At 35.5% G+C, this 20551-nt stretch overlaps 1 protein-coding gene across 1 annotated transcript; it reads left to right on the forward strand.

Annotated features, from left to right (window-relative positions):
• Nucleotides 1-845: 845 nt before the first annotated feature.
• On the forward strand, nt 846-20170 carry LOC137405883 (thymidylate kinase-like). Its single transcript, XM_068092323.1, has 5 exons — nt 846-1017; nt 1431-1539; nt 3352-3442; nt 10330-10521; nt 19608-20170. Exons 1-5 carry the CDS (start codon nt 867-869, stop codon nt 19785-19787), a joined length of 723 nt encoding a protein of 240 aa, XP_067948424.1. The 5' UTR covers nt 846-866; the 3' UTR covers nt 19788-20170.
• Nucleotides 20171-20551: the final 381 nt, after the last annotated feature.

Below are 20551 nucleotides of genomic sequence, written 5' to 3' on the forward strand. Positions count from 1 at the left end.
TTTTATGTATAGCTTTGTCATCATTACTACGTGGCTGTCGTCTTTTCAGCTGTGCTAGGGTAGCTGTTACACAATCACGCAGGTAAATGCTCTGGACATCATGTGATGGGAAGACTCTTAAGTTATCATATATCATTCTTTTCTCATTGGCTGTTTGCTTAGTGGCATAATTCCCTTTACATCGGTGGAAATCATATTTTGGTTCTGCTGTTTGAATTTCCTTACCATCGTAAGACACATGGACTTCACCTATGAAAATATGACGCCAATGTAGTCAACACATAGGCCTTGAAGATGCATACGACCCTAGCAAATTGATTAATTCCCATTCACATTCAGCACTGTGTTAGTCAAGCAAAGGCAAATGGAAAGGGAAAACAACAACACTTTGCATTATTTTTCTACAGTAAAAAAACATTTGGGATGTGCCATAGCATGACCGCTTTTACAAACTTTCAATCACTTTGGATCATCATAGCCATTGTAATGTTTAATTTTAGTGAGCAGACAAGCATGTATCAATCAATGCATTTACCAAAATCAGTGGTAACACTCATTGGAATTATAAAAAATATGAAAAGTAGTACTGGCTCTCTTACATCAGTTTAGCACTCTTACAGTTGCTGTTGAAAGAAAAAATGCTAGAACTTCTAAGATAGGTCTTATGGTTGTTGCATGTGATCATTAGGCTAGAAAGGATTTAAGAAATCTATCCTTTGGGTTTTTGTGTTGTGGATAATATATATATATATGTATGGTTATCTCTTTTTTCCTTGTTTATTCTGCATTGCACTCATTATGGGTAACATTACAAATTTACCTTGTTGCCTTGTTTTTTTTTGTAGTAATAATAGCAGCACAGCAGGATGCCTTCAACCTCATCATCACGCTTGATGAAGAGAGGGGCACTTGTTGTTTTGGAGGGTGTCGATAGGTCAGGAAAGTCTACGCAATGCAAGATGCTTAAAGACACCTTAAATAACCAAGGTCATTCTGTCGAACTGTTCCGATTTCCTGGTGAGTTTAGTTAATATGTATCATTCTGATTTGTTTTTGTGTTTCACCGACTATATCCATATTCATATCATTCTTCTGTTCTATTAGCTGTGAATTCTGTTTTTAGAATTTGCGACAGAGCTTTCTTACAAGGTTTTTTCCTGAAGTTATAGTACAGTCTATAGACCTGGTAATATGGCTAATCAAAAGGCAGAATCAAGAGATTTTATCGTTAGTGTTGATTAGTTCTAACGCTGATCAATAAAATTTCGCCCTCAAAACTTGTATACCCAAAGTCCTCATTGAAGATTCCCTTTTCACATGTTCCCTTTCATGAATACAACACGCATAGAAATCAACATGTATTTGTATTCACTCATGAATATATAATGTATAGAAATCATCACCTATTTGTCATTCTGTATTAATACTAGAGAGATCTACGGCAATTGGTAAGGTGATAGCTGACTATTTGGCAAAGAAGTGTGAGTTAGATGATCACGCTGTGCACCTTCTTTTCTCTGCAAATAGATGGGAACTCATGTGAGTATTGGGGCTTTAGTTTAGTATCTTGTTCTATTGGTTAGACAGCTAGAAGGTTTTTTAAATTCTACTCAAGATATTGTGCCTTGATAACATCGAATAGATTATTATTTTACGAACGCAAGGCAAGACCAAATTTTAATTCCCTATTGAAGGAAACAAATTTATGGTGGTTGTAATCTGCAGCCTATTAAAGACAAAATATATTGGTTTGAGTAGAGATAATCTATGAGCCTTCATCATAGTGAGGGCTGTGTCCATCGATTTCAAAGCCAGGGCAGAGGTAAGTAAATAGATGATATCATATGGCCTACAGCTTCGCATCTTGCTATGCTACCACTTGCACTAATTATTCACCTTTTTGCATGTAAGAATAGTTGTACACATACTTATTCTCTGCGCTTTATTGGCACTCTTGACAGCCTCTTACAGCACACTAGACTATCTCTCACAGCACACCTGACAATCTCTCACAGCACACCTGACTATCTCTCACAGCACACCTGACTATCTCTCACAGCACATCTGACTATCTCTCACAGCACACCTGACAATCTCTCACAGCACACCTGACTATCTCTCACAGCACACCTGACTATCTCTCACAGCACATCTGACTATCTCTCACAGCACACCTGACAATCTCTCACAGCACACCTGACAATCTCTCACAGCACACCTGACAATCTCTCACAGCACATCTGATTATCTCTCACAGCACACCTGACAATCTCTCACAGCACACCTGACAATCTCGCACAGCACACCTGATGATCTCTCACATCACACCTGACAATCTCTCACAGCACACCTGACTATCTCTCACAGCACACCTGACAATCTCTCACAGCACACCTGACAATCTCTCACAGCACACCTGACAATCTCTCACAGCATACCTGACAATCTCTCACAGCACACCTGACAATCTCTTACAGCACACCTGATTATCTCACTGCACACCTGACAATCTCTCACAGCACTCATGACTATCTCTCCCAGCACACCTGACAATCTCTCGCAGCACACATGACTATCTCTCACAGCACACCTGACAATCTCCCACAGCACACATGACTATCTCTCACAGCACACCTGACAATCTCTCACAGCACACCTGACAATCTCTCACAGCACACCTGACAATCTCTCACAGCACACCTGACTATCTCTCACAGCACACCTGACAATCTCTCACAGCACACCTGACTATCTCTCGCAGCACACATGACTATCTCTCACAGCACACCTGACAATCTCCCACAGCACACATGACTATCTCTCACAGCACACCTGACAATCTCTCACAGCAAACCTGACAATCTATCACAGCACACCTGACAATCTCTCACAGCACACCTGACTATCTCTCACAGCACACCTAACAATCTCTCACAGTACACCTGACTATCTCTCACAGCATACCTGACAATCTCTCACAGCACACATGACTATTTCTCACAGCACACCTGACTATCTCTCACAGCACACCTGACTATCTCTCACAGCCCACCTGACAATCTCTCACAGCACACCTGACTATCTTTCACAGCACATCTGACTATCTCTCACAACACACCTGACTATCACTCACTGACCACCGCACTGCCATGGTACCGGCATGTAAAATAGTACTGTAGAGATGTAAAATGACTGATAATTCAAGGTAAGAGATAGTTCTCTAATCACAATTGTTTGTGTATAGAGGACTCTGTAGGCGAAATAATGGTTGTGCTACTTGGAGGTGTTTCGGTAATAGAGCTGTAGGTTCCCAGTATAGCGAGCAACTTCTCATGGTCTCTCCGTTTGTAGGCCTGATCTGAAGAAACATATAGAGAATGGCACAACTGTCATAGTAGATCGATATGCTTATTCAGGGGCTGCTTTCACTGCAGCCAAGCCGGTGAGTAGACATTTCCATAGATATGTGGCTTCGACTCCAAGCTACTTTCTTAGAAAAGTTTTTTAGCATCTTTGTTACCATGTGTTCCCGCATATAAGCCTATCTCACATTAAAGCTGGCTCTCGAAAAACAGCCTCGAAATCTGGAAATGTATAAGAATTTGCATGGAAGCCGACCCTATAAATCGTAACACGCCATACGTACCTCTGAAAGCAAAAACTTACCAAGGTGGAGCGCCTTATGTAAGCTTAGTACAAAACCTTTCTGATTGGTGACAAGTTGTATAATTACTTAAAGTGTCGTCTCCTAATCAAAAGGAAACAATCATCTGTTAGCGTTCAGCCAATGGAAAACGTGTTTGCATTTCACGCCGAGCTTAGTTTCGCTTTGCAAAATCGCTTGAATAGCTATTTTTTGGCGATTATCAGACACACAAATTGTAGGTGAGTGGTGGTGGTTGAGATTAGATTGAGGTCATGATTATCTATTAGGCAATAGTAAGGGTAGTGAGTGTTTATTCTTGACAGTAATAATAATACTTCAAGCTATAATAATAGTGATAATTCATCTGATCGGAACCTGCTTGACTCTTCAACCATGGTAGTACGAAGAGGACAAAAAGTGTCCGAACTTATTCTGCAACACATTTGTGTCTTTTTACGGCTTCAGATGATGTGAAATTGTTTGCTAATTAATTTGTTCAAATGTTTTGACAGCTTATATGTATCAATGTCAGTTATTTGATTTTACCAAATATGTAATTGTTCTGGTAAAAAAATTTATTTGGTAGCGAAAGAGTTAGTAATAGCGGTAACCACTATTAAAGAAGCATTGTCAGAGATTTGTATCCTTTCATGGGTAAAACTAGAAATTTATTTGTTAAAATATGTTTCAGTTAAACTGACACTGTTAATGCAATTGTATGTGACTCGAGTAAATTGCCGGCGATCATGTGTATGACCAACCAATCACAGACTGTTATTGCTGTCGTAGCCTAGTATTGTTAAACAAGAGCTGTTTTGCGCGGGTGTGCACATTCTTACCATGAGAACAAAAACTAGACAGAAAAAGGCTAAATGTGTCAGCTCTGATGCATTTCTTTTTCAATAAATTTGCTTCTCTTCAAGTACCATCGCTACTGTATTAAATGAACTGTCGGTAGGCTAAAAGGCTACCAGTCGCAGGCCTTGCATGGTTTGAGCTGTAGTTGTTAAAATTAAGTTAGCATAATGTCATTCCATTTGATTTCGATCAGAGTTACGCGCGTACGAGCCGAACCCTTTAGTGTTGTAAAAAAAATTGTAACATCAATCGGCTTATATGCAGGGATATACAATAGTCCTTCTTAATTGCTGCCTTCATCCTCTCAACTCTTCCTTGGCTATTAGGCACACAAATATCTGTCTAGACATAAAATTAACCAATTGAGAACTACTATAAATCCTTAGCTAGTCTGTGAATTGTCCTGCTTCCAATAACTTATTTTATAATTTATTGATGAAAACTATGCAACTGCGGGCTTAGCACATTACCCCACACTTTCAATAAGATTATTAGTCAAAATAACTGAGTAAAGTGCCAGGGTCAGGAGGCTAAATTAAATATTTATAGCAGATTTCATCTGCTGCATCAACTTTTTTTCTTGGTTTGGCTAGTTATTAGTTGGGTCTTCTACCGTCTGTGTTAGTCATATAGTGATAATCTTTACATTAAAAGAAAACTGTGGAAACAACTGGTTTCCTTCTGTCATAAGTTCCACAGGTATACTACTTCCACAGGTGTCACTTGATGGTGTTTATAGCAACGGAATACGTTATACACAATTAATTTTTTATGGAATTGTCATTATTACGTACAATGGAAAGTTTGACACAATGGAAAGTTAATTTAAAAAAATGTATATCTCTAGACTTCATGGCTAACTGGTCTTTCAAGGTATTATTTGGTGGAATCACAATGGGACATTCAAGAGACCTTCAAGGTGTCATGACCTTAGTCATGATAAATGTGCATTCTATCAAGACTTGTGCAAATTCATTTTAAAAAATCTTCTGATATCACAATTTGCGCGAAAGTGCAATCCGCATTGAATATTAAATATATTATTATATATTTAATATAAATTGAATATTAAAAGTATGAGTAACAATATTTGATAAACACTTGCTTTGGAAAATTTGGAGACGTAATAACGTAACATAAATAATAACGTAAATAATCCATTCCAAGGACATTTGCGTTATAGGGGTTTCAAGTTATAAAAATAGCAAAATACATGTAAATTGCTTAATCTATTACAAGATGATACTAAATTCACCCCTTTTGCCCTTCAAACAGGAAAAGACATAACTTTTGATTTAAATCGTGTCCAGCTACTGTGATATCGCTGGTTTAATTCAATAACTTTTCTCTTTACTTTCAGTTGTTTTAGGGTCCATGATTACGGTAGTTTTACGGTATGTGGCAATATCAATTTAAATCAATTTTTTGCACAGCCGAGTCTATGCTGCGAATAAAAACAAAAATATAGTTTACTATAATAAAAGCGATGTCTATCCTACCATCAAAATCTAGGGTTAAATGTCATGATAAAAGGTGCTTTCATCGGTACTCCAACTCGGCATATTCACCTTGGTAGACCGACATTCTAACACCTGCACTTATCGACCACCTAATAATCGTGCAGTTACTGATTCTCTACGCTATGGATAGTGATACATATATAATAGTTATACCCCTCTACGGTGTTTTTCTCCCAAGCGCGGCGGGAGGGAAAATGATATCTTTAAAGGTTGACTTGCAACAAAATTCACATTGCAGTTATTTGGTATCAAAAGATTCACCATGTCTTACTCTGTTGTGTTGTAAGTGCCAAATATGTGGAAATGCGATTACAAGCTCTTAAAAGCTCACAAACGACAAGTCGCCGTAGATTGGAATCTCTTTATCTCGATGACGTGCCACGAAATTTGGTTATTGTCTTGTCACGTATGTTCTCACGAGAATTGAAAGGCCAATATAAAGCTCAATATAAAACTTATCGTAGTACAGCGCACCCTCGAGATATGATGTTAATTCGTTCCAGGGTTGGCATCGTATGGTGAAAAAATCGTATATCGGGGTATAGAGACCATTGTAATTATACAATGCAAACACCCCCTGGTAAAATTTTTTTATCGATTAATTTAATTAAATTTAATTTATTTTACCCCGTCATTTTTTTATTATAAAAATGTGTACATATTGACAATTAGCAACAAAATAGTATGTTAACTTTAGTAATTATAGTTACCTACAGTAACTGTATTGCATTTAGTGTATTTTAATGGTTATGATCTGCAATAAAATGCAAAATTATAATGTGTGTACCAAATGTAGTACGTACGGTAAGGAGTTCTTGCCTTCAAAAAGTACGCATAACATAAGCTTTGAATTCACTTCAAGTAAGTTTAGCTTGCTAAGCCTACACTTAAAACTAAGTTTTAGTATGTATTTTGAACTATTTTACTGAATTTCAATTTTTTATCACAAAATTTTATCCTTCAGCAGTTCCTATCTTCACTTTCACTATAAACTTTAGCCTATCTGGTTGAAACCTTTTTCAACCTAAATCAATAAGGTCGAGCGATGCAGTTATAGAAAACGGCCTCTCGCACACTTGACCATTTAATGGCTACCGAAAAGAAAAATAAAATTATATTTTCTATACTGAACGTACATACCTTTAGAGTAACGTGGTTTTAGCTGGTACATGTAGCGGGTAAAGCAGAAAGGAGGCAAAAATGTATCAATGCTAATTATGGTGCTGGAAACTTGAAAATAAATTTAAAACGTAATGAATTGGAATTTTTTAGCAGGCTAAAAGAAGTTGTCCATTCCTGTCCAATTTTTCTACTTTTTCTACGAAAACATTGATGGTGCAATGCAGAAAATTGCTAGCTAGCGCTTGTAAAAGGATACAGAGAATGTGGTACAGTCGTTTGTCTTGTATGAAATGTGCACAAGAATCAATGTAACCATACATACAAAGTTTGTACGTATTTATACCCTATGGGGGGACAGAGCTTTAGCAAGTTTCAGAAAGTAATGTGGATGCGTCAACTATCTTGAGTAGCTAGTTATATGAGTTGCATACATACATACGATGAATTGTATTCGCGTAGAAGATAACAAGCCCATATGCAAAGACATGGTTAAACAAGAAAATATAACATAAAATCAAAAGGAAACAAATAAAATGAATAAAAGTTGAAAAACATGCCACACAAGAGATAAATAATATATATTATACATGCATTGTTTTAATGTACAATCCACATCAGTAAATTAAACACTTGAAATATTTCTGCGAATGTGGGATTTTCAGTATCTTCTACATCCTCGCCTTTACTAAATGGTTGCTCCTTTTGAATGCTGATCGCGTACATGACCTAGCTCATTCAAATCTTCAGTCGGAAGCTTTTTCTTGTGCTTGCTTTAATGGAGTTTTTGTTTTAATAATAATTGCAAATGCTGATTGGTTGCGATCATATTCCTTGACAATGTTAATAATACGGGTCCCTTCTTACGACATCCAACTTTGTTGACATAGAAATCATGTTTCCTTCGTTTTGTACCGTTTGTATCGGTCTCAGATTCTATAGACAACGAATTAAATGTAGATAGTTGTAGTTATATACGTATGCTGACTTAAAAGTTTATAGTAAAAGCTATAATAACGCTACGAATGAATATTTGCTCTCGCTTGTGTATTTTACACGAAATTTTCCACCCGGAAATGAGAGAAGTCGATCATCGTGTCTCTTCTAAACGTTCTAAGAATGTTTTCGGCAAACTATATTTCGGTGTCTTTTTTATTTCGACGTGTGTTATGAGCAAACCGACGGCCAAATTTTAACTCGGGCGAAACTTTTCTCAAATTCGTATGGTGAAATAAAATTCATATAGCGAGGTGAAGATATCGCAATGTTTGACTTCGTAAGGTGAAAAAATCGTATATCAGGGTAATCGTATCTCGAGGGTGCACTGTACTAGTTTATGACAAACACTTCGGGTTTTACCGAAGACCCCGTATCAAATATAGATGCTCGCTACTTTACAGTTTTGTTTCGGTTTGGTCTAATCGTCAAGTCGTAATCTGATATCATGTGACCCAATACTTTGCAAATAATTTCTGCAGCACTTTTCGATTATCACAAGTGACCAACAGGCTCGCCATGACTATCAGACAATGATATGTACTCCTTCAAGCTAAGGCTAAAAAATTAAACGAATTTTTACGGTAAGTTATAAGACATCACTGCTAAAAGTGACAGCATTACGATGACGATGAAATAGATGTGTAAGAACAATAGACATAGTTTTATTGAATGCTTGAAGTATATTTGTGAAAATATTTCGACGAATAGGGTTGCAAGAAAGTGTAAACAGAAACCATCTCTCACAACTACATCACATTTGAGCACATCCAAACTACGTCGGTGTCGTATGGCTGCAATTTTCTGTTTGTTTTTGAGCTTTTAAGAGCTTGTACTCACATTCCTACATATTTTGCACCTACAACACAACAGAGTAAGACATGGTGAATATTTTGATATCAAATAACGGTAATGTGAATTTTGTTGCAAGTCAACCTTTAAGGTTAATTATTGAACTCTCATTGTTCAACTTGCACCTACTTGACGCTTTAGTTATATGAAATTTATTATGTAATACGAAGCAAAACTTCACATCAATTCTTTACGTTAAGTAGAATTTATGTTATAGGAGGTTTACATTATCGCAGGGTCTACTGTTCATGTAACTCATGAATAGTACAACTGGTTCTATGCTTTTTTGGATATCTGCTTGCACAGTCAGCAATACCATACTTTTCGGACTATTAGCCGCTAATTTTTTCCGTTGTTTTGAGCCATGCGACTTATTTAGAGGTTGCGGCTATTCTTTTGTTTTTTTGTTCACCGCTAGGTGAAAGAAAAAATCATTAGTTAGTGTGCCTTTACCAGTGAAAGAAAAAACACGAAACATTGCCTAACGGTACTGTTCCGTTAGGCATTGGGTGAAAAAGCATCGGTTAATACGGAACAGTGCCTCAGGGAACTGTTCCGTTTCAATTAGCAAAGCGGTTGCTGCATTAAAAAGCACCGTCATGAGTTTTGCGGCCTATACAAATGGTGCGGCCTATGTATTGTTTTATTATCTTTTTTTTTAAATAAAGTAGATGCGGCTTATATAGCGGTCCGGTTAGTAGTGCGAAAAGTACAATAGTTTAGTCATGCTGACGACCACTTTCGTGTCTAGATGTATGTTCATAATAAATGTCTTGTCAGCGCCTGTTTTGTTTCTTTCAATTGAAGTTTATCAGCTTTTCTTCAAACATTCTTGAGTATATGTGTGAATAGGATCCATTTAGGCTTTCACATCTATTTTCACCCGCTGCCATTAATTGAATCTTATACTGCTTACTTTACTCATCGCACTGCTATTCTCATCCATAACGTTGTGATTCATCCATCTCCGGTTTGCTATTCACTCCAGCCTGCAGTTCTTAACTCAGTCTGAAACCTACTCGTAGGTTCTCTCAGTTTAATAGGCTTGTATTACGCATGCATGTACATGGTTTGAAAGTTGGTGTTTTTATTCATTGCGTTACGCATACATGGTTTGAAATGTTGGTGTTGGAATTTGTTGCTTTACCAATACATGTACACAGTGCGAGGGGTCGGTGTTTAAATTCATTGCATCACGCATACATGTACATGGTTTAAGGAGTTAATGTTTGAACTCGTTGCTTGATGCATACATTTACACAGTTTGAGAGGTCAGTATTTGAATTCATTGCATCACGCATACATGGTTTGAGAAGTTAGTGTTTGAATTCGTTGAAGGGTTTCAGCTTGGACTGGTGTAAGCAGGCAGATGTCGGGCTGCCTCGGCCAGATCTCGTGCTTTTCCTAACTCTCACTCCAGAGCAGGCAGCACGCCGAGGAGGCTTTGGTGATGAAAGATACGAACAGACAGACTTTCAGAAAAGAGTTGCAGCCAACTACTCAAAACTGAGTGGGGAAGACAATTGGAAGGTAGGCTTCAAATTGACTCAGACAGGTGGTTCTTGGTTATATATTTACCCCTCTAGATGATATATCAGTAAACCCATTGGACTTGGCAGGCTCAGCTTGAGTTGATTTTTTAGTTTGATTTGAGCTTGAGAGTGAATCACACTGCGATGTTCACACCCAAGTTTGGTTCTTAGTATATTTTAGTACTAGACGAATGCCCGGCGGTGCCCGGGTGTTCTTGTCTTTATTTAACATATACATACATTTACCATGTTCTAACTTTTAAAATACATATCGTGAGAAAAGTGTTTTTGTGCAGTATGCAAGTATATCGTGGGCTGAGCGCGAAATTGTTGTAACTTCATATAGAACATAAGGAAAGTTACAACAATTTTGCGCTCAGCCCACGATATTAACCATTTGGTTGGGGAAATGACAAAAATGATGTTTATTGTTTGTATGAGGAAACGGCTTTTATGTCGCTTTCGGTAGGTGTTTGTAAAGCTGTTGCCTAGTAATGTTTAACAAAGGATACAAACGCTTGTAAAATTTAAATATCATCAACAAGATATTATTAGATGAATTACAATATGAAACGAATATCTGGGAGGCGTTGCCTTGTGCTAAATTCTAAATAAATCACACCTCCTTGGAAAAAATGGAAGTTGTAAAAACCAGTCAACATCGGCTTGATGTTCAAAACGGTAAAATAAAAATGTATTTGGTCTTGCGATCGTTAGTGATTTTTTGGCTGATCAGTATGAAAATTATTCAGATGATAGAAGTGAAATAAACTTTTGAATGTACAGAGAAAAGTGATCGTTATGGTTGCTCGCACGGCTGCGTTGTAGCATTGGACTCTACCGAAAGGAATGCTTTCAAGCATTTCATACAGGGACAACTGTACATAGATGCAAGTTTTTTGTAGTTGTACATATGTAAATGATTGTTTATGTACAAAAGATTTTTTTAATCGAAATAAATTTGAGTTTGAGCTATGCATGTTCATAAAATACAGATTTTATTTATTTTCAAAAATAAATTACACGGTTTTCGGGTGTTTTTGCGGGGCTTTCACTCAGCCAAAGGGTTAAGAAAACAAATAAACAATGAGCACATGGAAGTGTGTGTATAAAGAAGGTTGCTGTTGCAGCAAAAGCCCGTTATATTCAAAGTTTTGATGGATGGTACTGGTACCCCTTGATACTGGTACAAATGTAAGAATGGAATGTCAAACTTTCTTTGTTTGATACTTTTTCTGACCGAACGGCGAGAGAATGTATAGGCAATTCTTACTCCAGATAATACAATTGTTCACCTAAAAAGCATTTAGTTTTTACAGATTTACCGTAACCGGAAATAGTAACGGCACATTTGAATTTGAAAATGTGCGTTTGAAAATTACAAATTAAAGAGATGGATATGGTAAAAAATAAGCTTTTAAGGTTATAAGATTAGTAAATAGATGGTGTCACATGGCATGGTATCGTATGGCCTACGGCTTCGCTTCTTGGTATGCTACCACTTGCACTAGTCATTCACTCTATGCATGTAAGAATAGTTGTCAAGAAACAATGTCAAAAGAATGTACAAAAAATAATAAACGCAAAAGGTACTTTTAATAATAAAATGTTCATATTTAGGGTGTGCCACCGTGAAAAGGATATACAGTATATGGTAAGGGCGATAGTAATGATATAAACTGCTTAGCTTTATGGTTACGCACTTTTGTTCGTAGATTTGCAGTTTCAATGGCACGAGTTCAAATCTAGTATGAAGGTAATTTTTTGTCGCTAAAACTTTATCGCCATAACTGGACAGACGCACGGCAGGCAGACAAACATTGAGATTTACTTATATATATACATATATATATAAGTAAATCTCAATGTTTACATATATATACAGTGAAACATGGATAACTCGCCCACGGATAGCTCGAACACATGGTTAACTCTAACGGTTTCTTTGGTCCGTTCCCACGCAATGATAAATTGCTATAGATAACTCAAACTCAACGCTGTTAACTCGAACTGTTTTTTCCCAACGGCTACCGAAATGGTTGTTATCGCTTTAGAAAATCACTTTATTCCAAGCCATAGAGGTAAACCTCAACTTTTCGTAATTCATAAGCGTCGTTATTACCACCATCGGCAAAATATTTTTGTCAACGACTTTTCTAAAGGTTTGGTGAAATTGTATTTATACCAAACATCCGCTTATATTAGCGATATTATATTAGCGCTCGTCCTTCGGAAGCTAGGTAAAATGAGGTAATATTTGCATAAACTTCAAGAACAATCGGCAAAATTGATCGTGGGCAAAACGCTCATAAGAAAAAGATGTCTTTTTTTTAGCATTCCAACAACGATTAAGTTTTGCTAATGTCAATCTAAAAAACGTCCTGGCAATAACATCACCTCAAACAACAAACCAATCTCCAGTGATAGAAAAATCTCTATACTTTTTGATAAAAACGTTTTAAACTTTACATTAGAAGCATGTAATTTGAAACAAACCATTTGTGCTTTTGATTTATATTATAGTTTGTATATGTACATGTATCTACTAATAAATAAGTAAATACATGGACTTGTGACAGTGCTCTGGTAACTTGAACGCTCTGATAATTCGAACACTTTCGCTCGGTCCCGTGGAGTTCGAGTTATCCATGTTTGACTGTATATATATATAATAAAGTCAAACCTTTAAATACGAAGCTAATCCATTAGGAGGTTTTTTGTATGTTGAAACTTAGATAGGTTGGAGCAAGTATTTCCACAGGAATATACTGTATGTCGTTTAATCTGTTTTGCATCACAAAAATTTAGCAATCAATAGTTCGATGTAATAGATGCAATAGATCGTTACTGTGACGGTTGTTATCGCTTTAGAATATCACTTTATTCCAAGCCATAGAGATAAACATCAACTTTTAGTAGTTCTTAGACGTCGTTATTACCATCATCGGCAAAATATTTTTGTTAACGACTTTTCTAAAGGTTTGCAAAAAATCAAATTTCACCAAACATCCGCTTAGCAATGGCCTTCGAAACCAAGGAAAAATGAGCTAACCTTTGAATAAACTTAAAGAAAAATCGGCAAACTTGATCTTGGTTAAAACGCTCAAAAAAAAGATGTCTTTTCTTCTGAGCAGTTTAACTGCGATCAAGTTTTGCCAATTTTAATCTGAAAACGTCCTGGTAATCACATCACCTAAAACGGCAAACCAATCTCAAGTGATAGAAATATCTCTATACTTTCTGAGGAAATCTTTTTGAAACTTCACAGTAGAAAGAAGCCTTTTAATTTGCAACAAGCCATCTATGCATTTGATTTATATATAATTTGTATATCTACATTTATCTACTAATAAATACATGGACTTGTGACAGTGCTCTGATAACTTGAACGCTCTGATAACTCAAACACTTTCGTTCGGTCCTTTGAAGTTTGAGTTATCCGAGTTTGTCTGCATTTGGATTTGTGTTGGCCTCAATTATCGATTGGTCTCCCTCGGTATTCTTTATGTAATGGTGAATTCAAATGCGCATTTTTCTTGCTGTCTGCTAAATGCTTCATACCAGCAAATATAGCCAAAAATATAACAAATTGGCTGTTTTCATATTTGTGGCGCATATAAAAATGAGAAATTTTGCATGTTCTAGTTTGGTCATATGTAAGTCATATCTACCAATTCAAGACCAATATTCAAATAATGCAAAACTTTAATGACTTTGTAAGTATTTTAATTGCAATATACTGCTGTTTGCAATTGGAGGTAGGGTCACCGGATAAGCTTGATTTCTATAGCAATAACATCCATAAATCCATTTATAATTATATTCGCATTAAGGCTCATTTTGGACGAATGTTAGGTTACCTTCAAGGAAGTTGTAAAAATGCTCAATCAAGGGAAGATCATGCAGTAATACTGTGATGCTCTTAGAATTGAGTTTGTATTTGTCACCTAATTGGATATCTACATAGCTTTAAAAATGGTAGTTTTATTAGTCAACTAATTGGATATCTACATAGTTTTAAAATGGTAGTTTTTATTAGTCAACTAATTTGATATCTACATAGCTTTAAAAATGGTAGTTTTTATTTGTCAACTAGTTGGATATCTACACAGCTTTAAAAGTTGTAGTTTTTCATTAGTCAACTAATTAGATATCTACGTAGCTTTAAAAATTGTAGTTTGCTTTTTGTCAATGACCTGTGCTACTGCTGTGCCCAAGCATAGCATAAATTGTGTTGTGAAAACATTTGCTGCCCCTTATTGGCTTTCACGAGATGTCTCGGCTTTATGCTTGTAAAACCTGCGAAAGAAGATCTGCAATTAATATAGGAATATAAACTATATAGTAAGTTCTCCCATAACGTAAATAATCCGTTCCAGGACTGTTTACATTATAGGGATTTTACGTTATAAGAACAGTAAAATACATGTAAATTGCCTGTCTAAACCAATCTGCTCAAACTGTCCAAACTCACCTCTATGGCGGTGCAAAAAGGAAAAACTTGACTAGTTTTTTTATTATTTGTGGGCTGTACCGTAACTGCAGTATTATTGGTTTGCATCGGCAAATTTACTCCTTTTTTGATCAATCTCACTGGTTTATAGACCATGATTGAGGTGAGTTTACAATAAGATGATGGAGAGCGCACATCTTTGACGTTCATTTGCAACGATTTGCTTACTTTTTCTAAATAGCAGTCTATTCTACAAAGTAAAACTAATACCAAATATTTTATACGTCTACATTAAAGCAAATCAAGAAAATATTTTTACTATAAAAAAGTGGTAGGCTACTTGCCTGTTCGTCGTCTATTTGTATCCAGAGGTCAAGGTTAGAATAGTAGAAAAGTTTCAACGATGCTCTAACTCATCAAATTCGGATTGGTAGACCAACACTGTAACACCTCCACCAATCGATCGCTTTTGTATTTGGGTCTATCCATAATCACTATTGTTACAATTAGAGCATAAATTTAATTATAAAAGATTGGTATTGCATTTAAGATGATTTTAAATCAAATATTCTTTTAGAGCTCAACAAGCTCTTTCGAATGATGTATAATATGTCACACTAAAGTTAATTTTTACTGATAAATTTTGTAGTTAGTGTGTCGCTCGCGTTACATCAGAGAAATATGCATTTTGAAGAGCTAGTTGCTTATCCTTAAAACTCTTTGATTTGTTGGCGAGCACAATTATAAAAACTTATTTGTCTTATTTTAAAGAAGCTTGCTGACATTTGCACTAAAATTTATCCAGATATTAGATGGTAGTGGTGAACTACTTGCTTGTAAACATGTCACCGCTGTTACATCCGATTGTCACCATCGTTACGCTTCTTGTATCCTGTAAACTTATAAGTAATTAAGTTCACTGCAATGAGATCAATAATGGTATTAAAGCTAATGATTACAATATATATAGACAAGCCTTAACTTGAAATGTTTTTATTGGTTTCAAAGTATAAAATATAATAATATAATAGTTATAATACATGACAAATATGATTAAGCTTAAATAACGTAAGATGAAAAAATGAATATTGATCATGTAATTGTGAGAATGTACTAACAAAATGTTTTAGAGCATGCTGCATGCTCTAAATCTTCTGTAAAACATTACTGACCTCTTTTAGAGCGAGTAGGACAAGACAGTGACTTGGCTATGTGATGAAATTCTACCCATGCTATATTTTTTGTATTAACAACAAAAGTGTTTTTTGGCTTCGCTCTTTAAAAAAAACTGCACTTTTGTTTTGAGGGCATCTACACTGTTTACCACTCCTACATAATGCCTAGAAGCTTTTTTCCAGGCAGCAGTGTTAGCACAAAATCACCTTCTTTCATTGGGCTTGCTAGTTGTTTGTTGGGTTCGGAATTGCACTCACTTTCTGGGTCACTAATTGCATGGTCATCAGAATCAAAAGTAAAAAGTTAAAACTTTCCAATGGCATACTTTTACTTTTCTATTTCTTTGTTATATTTTATCTTTCCTCATCTTTATTGTCATCTTCTGACAATGATAGTCCAACTGTCGTTGCTAGTTTATGGACGGTCTGGCGACATTTGCTTGGGCTGTTTAGAAGTGCTCGATCAATCTTTTTACAGCTTTATTTTCAGATTGTGGGTTGCTAAATTGGGAAGTGGTGGCTACAAAAAATGAATATAAACTTTAATAACTTTTTTTTACAAAATACTTGAAACATCCATAATGTACGCAGGTGTAGTAAAGCATTAAGTTTTTTTAAGAAAATAAATGAATGTACATACCTGGCAATTTTACTTTCAAAATTTTTTCCCGATCTCTGTATTACTTAACTCTAATTTTTGGTTTTTTCCGAGTTTCGTCCAATTGATCTTCTGTAAGTTGAGCTCTTTATTCTGTTCTACTCTTTTGATTTTGACTAGGGCAGTCAAATATTGAGTCTATTGTTTTGAATATTGACGTATTTTTTACGATATTTACGCATCTACTCTGCAGATGTTGTCTTACCCATGTTGAAAGCAGAAATGACCAGCAGACTTTCCACCTAACAATATTCTGTTTCAAGCACTTGTTACAAGTTACTCCCATGAGTAGATTTGATTAAATTTTGAACCATTCTCAGTATCCGAGTCTCAAGTCTTAGTAATACATTTGTAAGGTTGCAACCGTTTGCTAACTTGCTAGAAGAAGCTTGTTAAGTTCCCACAATGGCTTAAATTTACAATATAAAGAGTAGCTCATACATGAGAACATCAACAACACCACAAATTACTGTTAAATGTGAAATTCACTCAAATTAATCCTTTAGTTAGATGAGTTGATGGGTGTAACAATAGTGACAGTGTAACAGCGGTGACACAAATTTCGGAAATATGTGCAATTTTGAGCAAAACTGAAATTAGTTAAAGGTACAGCGTATAAAGTTAGCGTTGAAAATAAATTACTACTAATTTTGAACTAATAATACAAGTGTAGTAGAAACTTATTGATGTTTCCTGTCACTATTGTTACTCAAAACATGCCAACTTATAAAAGAGCCCCACACCAATAGATCAGTGCACGCAATGCCAATTTATGCATTAACGGGCAACAAAGCCATTGTGAAATACATTACAATTAGATATTTGTTTTCAGAGTAATATGTATACCATGTACAAGCATCTCTATCTTGCCATTATGACTATAAAGTATTTTGTGCATATACACTAACTTTAGCAGACTATTAAAACATGATAGAGGAGCACCACCCCTACAATTATTTTCCATCTTAGGGTTTAGTATGTATACTTCATATGTGAAGCATTATTTTAATGAAATTACTGTTTTGAAATTTTGCCAAAAAATCATTTATTTATGGATAGACCCATTTGTAAACAATCGCGCAGCTACCCTATTCTTTGTTTTGTCAACACTTCTGATGTTCTATCACAACAAATTAAAATCTTGCAAAAGTTATATATATACCGTAAAACCTCTAATTGAACACAACCTTTATTTGAATGCCACCTCCATTTGACCGCCACTTTGATTATCTTGATCTTTACGAGCCCATAATATCAATCGATCAGTCGAAAAGTGTCGACAAAATCGTATTAATAATGAATGGTTCATATCAATAATAATCAATTCTCTCGTTGTCCAACTCTAAAGCTTTTCTGTTTTTTTTTCATTAAAAATTTTAAAGCAACACCATAGAAATAATTACTAACAGTCTCAGGCTAATAGTAGTTTCTTGTTTAACGTGGTCTTCATACTTCGAAGAACATGTATTTAAAGACAGTTCGGAAGTTTTGGGCCAAAGGTTACATTTAGCAAACAAGCTTTTACCCTTTGCATTCAGGCTAAATGCAGCGCAAAAAAGTTTTGCTTTGCCAAAAAATTGTTTGTACGCTAATATTGACTAGTTGAGCAGTGCAGAAGAAGAGTTGAGGTCAGAAAATATTGTGGAAGGTATTGGACCACTAGAAGATGTTCGTCCCATCGAAAGCAACAATCAAAACGCAGCTATCCGAGCAAACGATGGAAATATTTTTGTTTTTAACAACGTTTATTTTGGTTTCTACATGTAATATAAGTATGGTTCGTTTATGTCACTTGTTCATGAATATATATTAGTATCATTTGATAGATTATCATAATATAACTTATAAATATGCAGATTTATGGCATGTTATTTAATAGCATCATTGCAGCTATCTTAACGCAGCTTGCAATGAATCGATGCTCATAACTCCACTTCTATTGCACATAGAAAGCTAAGTTTGGCTGCAAAATGTAGCAAACATATCAATGAGTGCAATGAGCTTTCATGCAATATTGTTAAATATAGATATAAAATAAAAATATGTCTTCACGTTCAGAATGAAATAAAAATTAAAAATGCCAGCAAATTGCAAAGAAGGACACAGGCTATAATGTCATCACAGGTCAATTGCAAGCAATAGATATCAACAGGTAGAGATATTTCTCGGTTTCTCGATACATATTTAGTAAGATATCTTTGACAAGTTGGAAGTAAGTTAGCAGATTTATTGCATCCAAAAGGTTTAATATCGCTCCACCAAAAAAATAAAGCAAAGTACAGGCGACCTTCGCTTCACCCGTCGTAGGGCTAAATTTATCTACCCAAAAAGTTTGACGAGTCATTTGAAAAATACACCGCCAGCCTCTATTTTAACGCCGCCTCCAATTGACCGCCACAATAGAGAGAGGGTTGAAAAATAGAGCGCCATGGTATTCAATTAGAGGATTTACGGTAATAGATATAACGCTCTATGCACGTCGCTTTTTCTTTGCAAGTGCATCGAGATAGATTAACATTCAAATCGCATTTGAAAACTCACCTGACTTGATGCTTTATGTTATATGGAATTTTTTATATAATCAAAAGCAACAACTTCACATAAAATCTTCGCGTTAGCTGAAATTTTCGTTATAGGGGCGTCTAATGTATTAATAATTTATTGAGCAGTTTGAAGAGGTGTTGAACATTCATCAAAATATACTACAATTGTACGTTTCAACGACAGCCTAGCTTCTTGTTATCTTGTAATTTGGCTTACAGCATTATAAGTCTATAATATTGTCTATTTTACTACAGATGATAGATGCAGACAAGGATATCGATACGCTGCATACTGAGCTGACTCAGCTGATTACTTCAACGATAGCAGCCACTAAATCTTCTGGCCTCGGCACTCTTTGGACGCCTGCATCGGATTGTTCTGGTTCTCCTGTTAAAGAGAAGACAAGGCTTGGTCAAGAGGAAGCACTGGTTTAATGTTCCATTTTCTGGTTGTACATTTGTATCAATACTGTTTATATCAGAATATTTTTATGAAAATTCTTGGTATAACTTTTGTTTGCTTTGTACAGTTAAATAATGTTCAAGTTATTTCCAATTTTAGTGATTTATTTTATGTCTATAAAATTTATTTATAAAATATATCAATAAAATTGTTTTACATACATGTTATATAAAACATTTTTATATAGCTATGTAAATCTTGTTTTATATACTTGATAGGTTATATTTTATACACCTGGAGGATTCCAGCATTTATGGTTTTGGTACCAAATTTTCAAAACTGCAGTATGTATGTTTTACATTGTTATACTGAGTTGAATCTAGCACATCTTATCAAAATACATTAACTTCTCTGACGTGCTGTCATGCAAAGGTTACAGATAACTGACTAATAGATACTTGGTTTTCATGCTCGAAAATTTAAAGTATAAGATTAATCTGTCTAGCCATAATCACGCAATTATGATTGTGGTAAGAGTAATACGTATATGCGTATAGTTAAGCTGTACTAAAAATCAATATGGCGAGCTTAGCAAAAATTCATCGAAAATGAACCATCACACTATACAGGTTACTGTAAAGGGTTATTAACGTAATAGTACAACACGTTTTTGACAAGTTGCCTATTGAGAAGATTTATGCATTTGACATCGATCAGAGACTCAGCACTCGGTCGGGACTGATTTATTCAGTGATGAGTTGTCCTCTCGCAAAATAATTCTTTTAAAATACTCAAT

This window comes from Watersipora subatra, chromosome 10 (assembly GCF_963576615.1).
Source record: "Watersipora subatra chromosome 10, tzWatSuba1.1, whole genome shotgun sequence".
NCBI classification, from domain to species: Eukaryota; Metazoa; Bryozoa; class Gymnolaemata; order Cheilostomatida; family Watersiporidae; genus Watersipora; species Watersipora subatra.

Coding starts and splice junctions, on each gene's coding strand:
- LOC137405883 (XM_068092323.1), top strand. CDS start 867: ATGCCTTCAACCTCATCATCACGCTTGATGAAGAGAGGGGCACTTGTT. Junction 1,018..1,430: donor CGAACTGTTCCGATTTCCTG/GTGAGTTTAGTT, acceptor TATTAATACTAG/AGAGATCTACGGCAATTGGT. Junction 10,522..19,607: donor GTGGGGAAGACAATTGGAAG/GTAGGCTTCAAA, acceptor ATTTTACTACAG/ATGATAGATGCAGACAAGGA.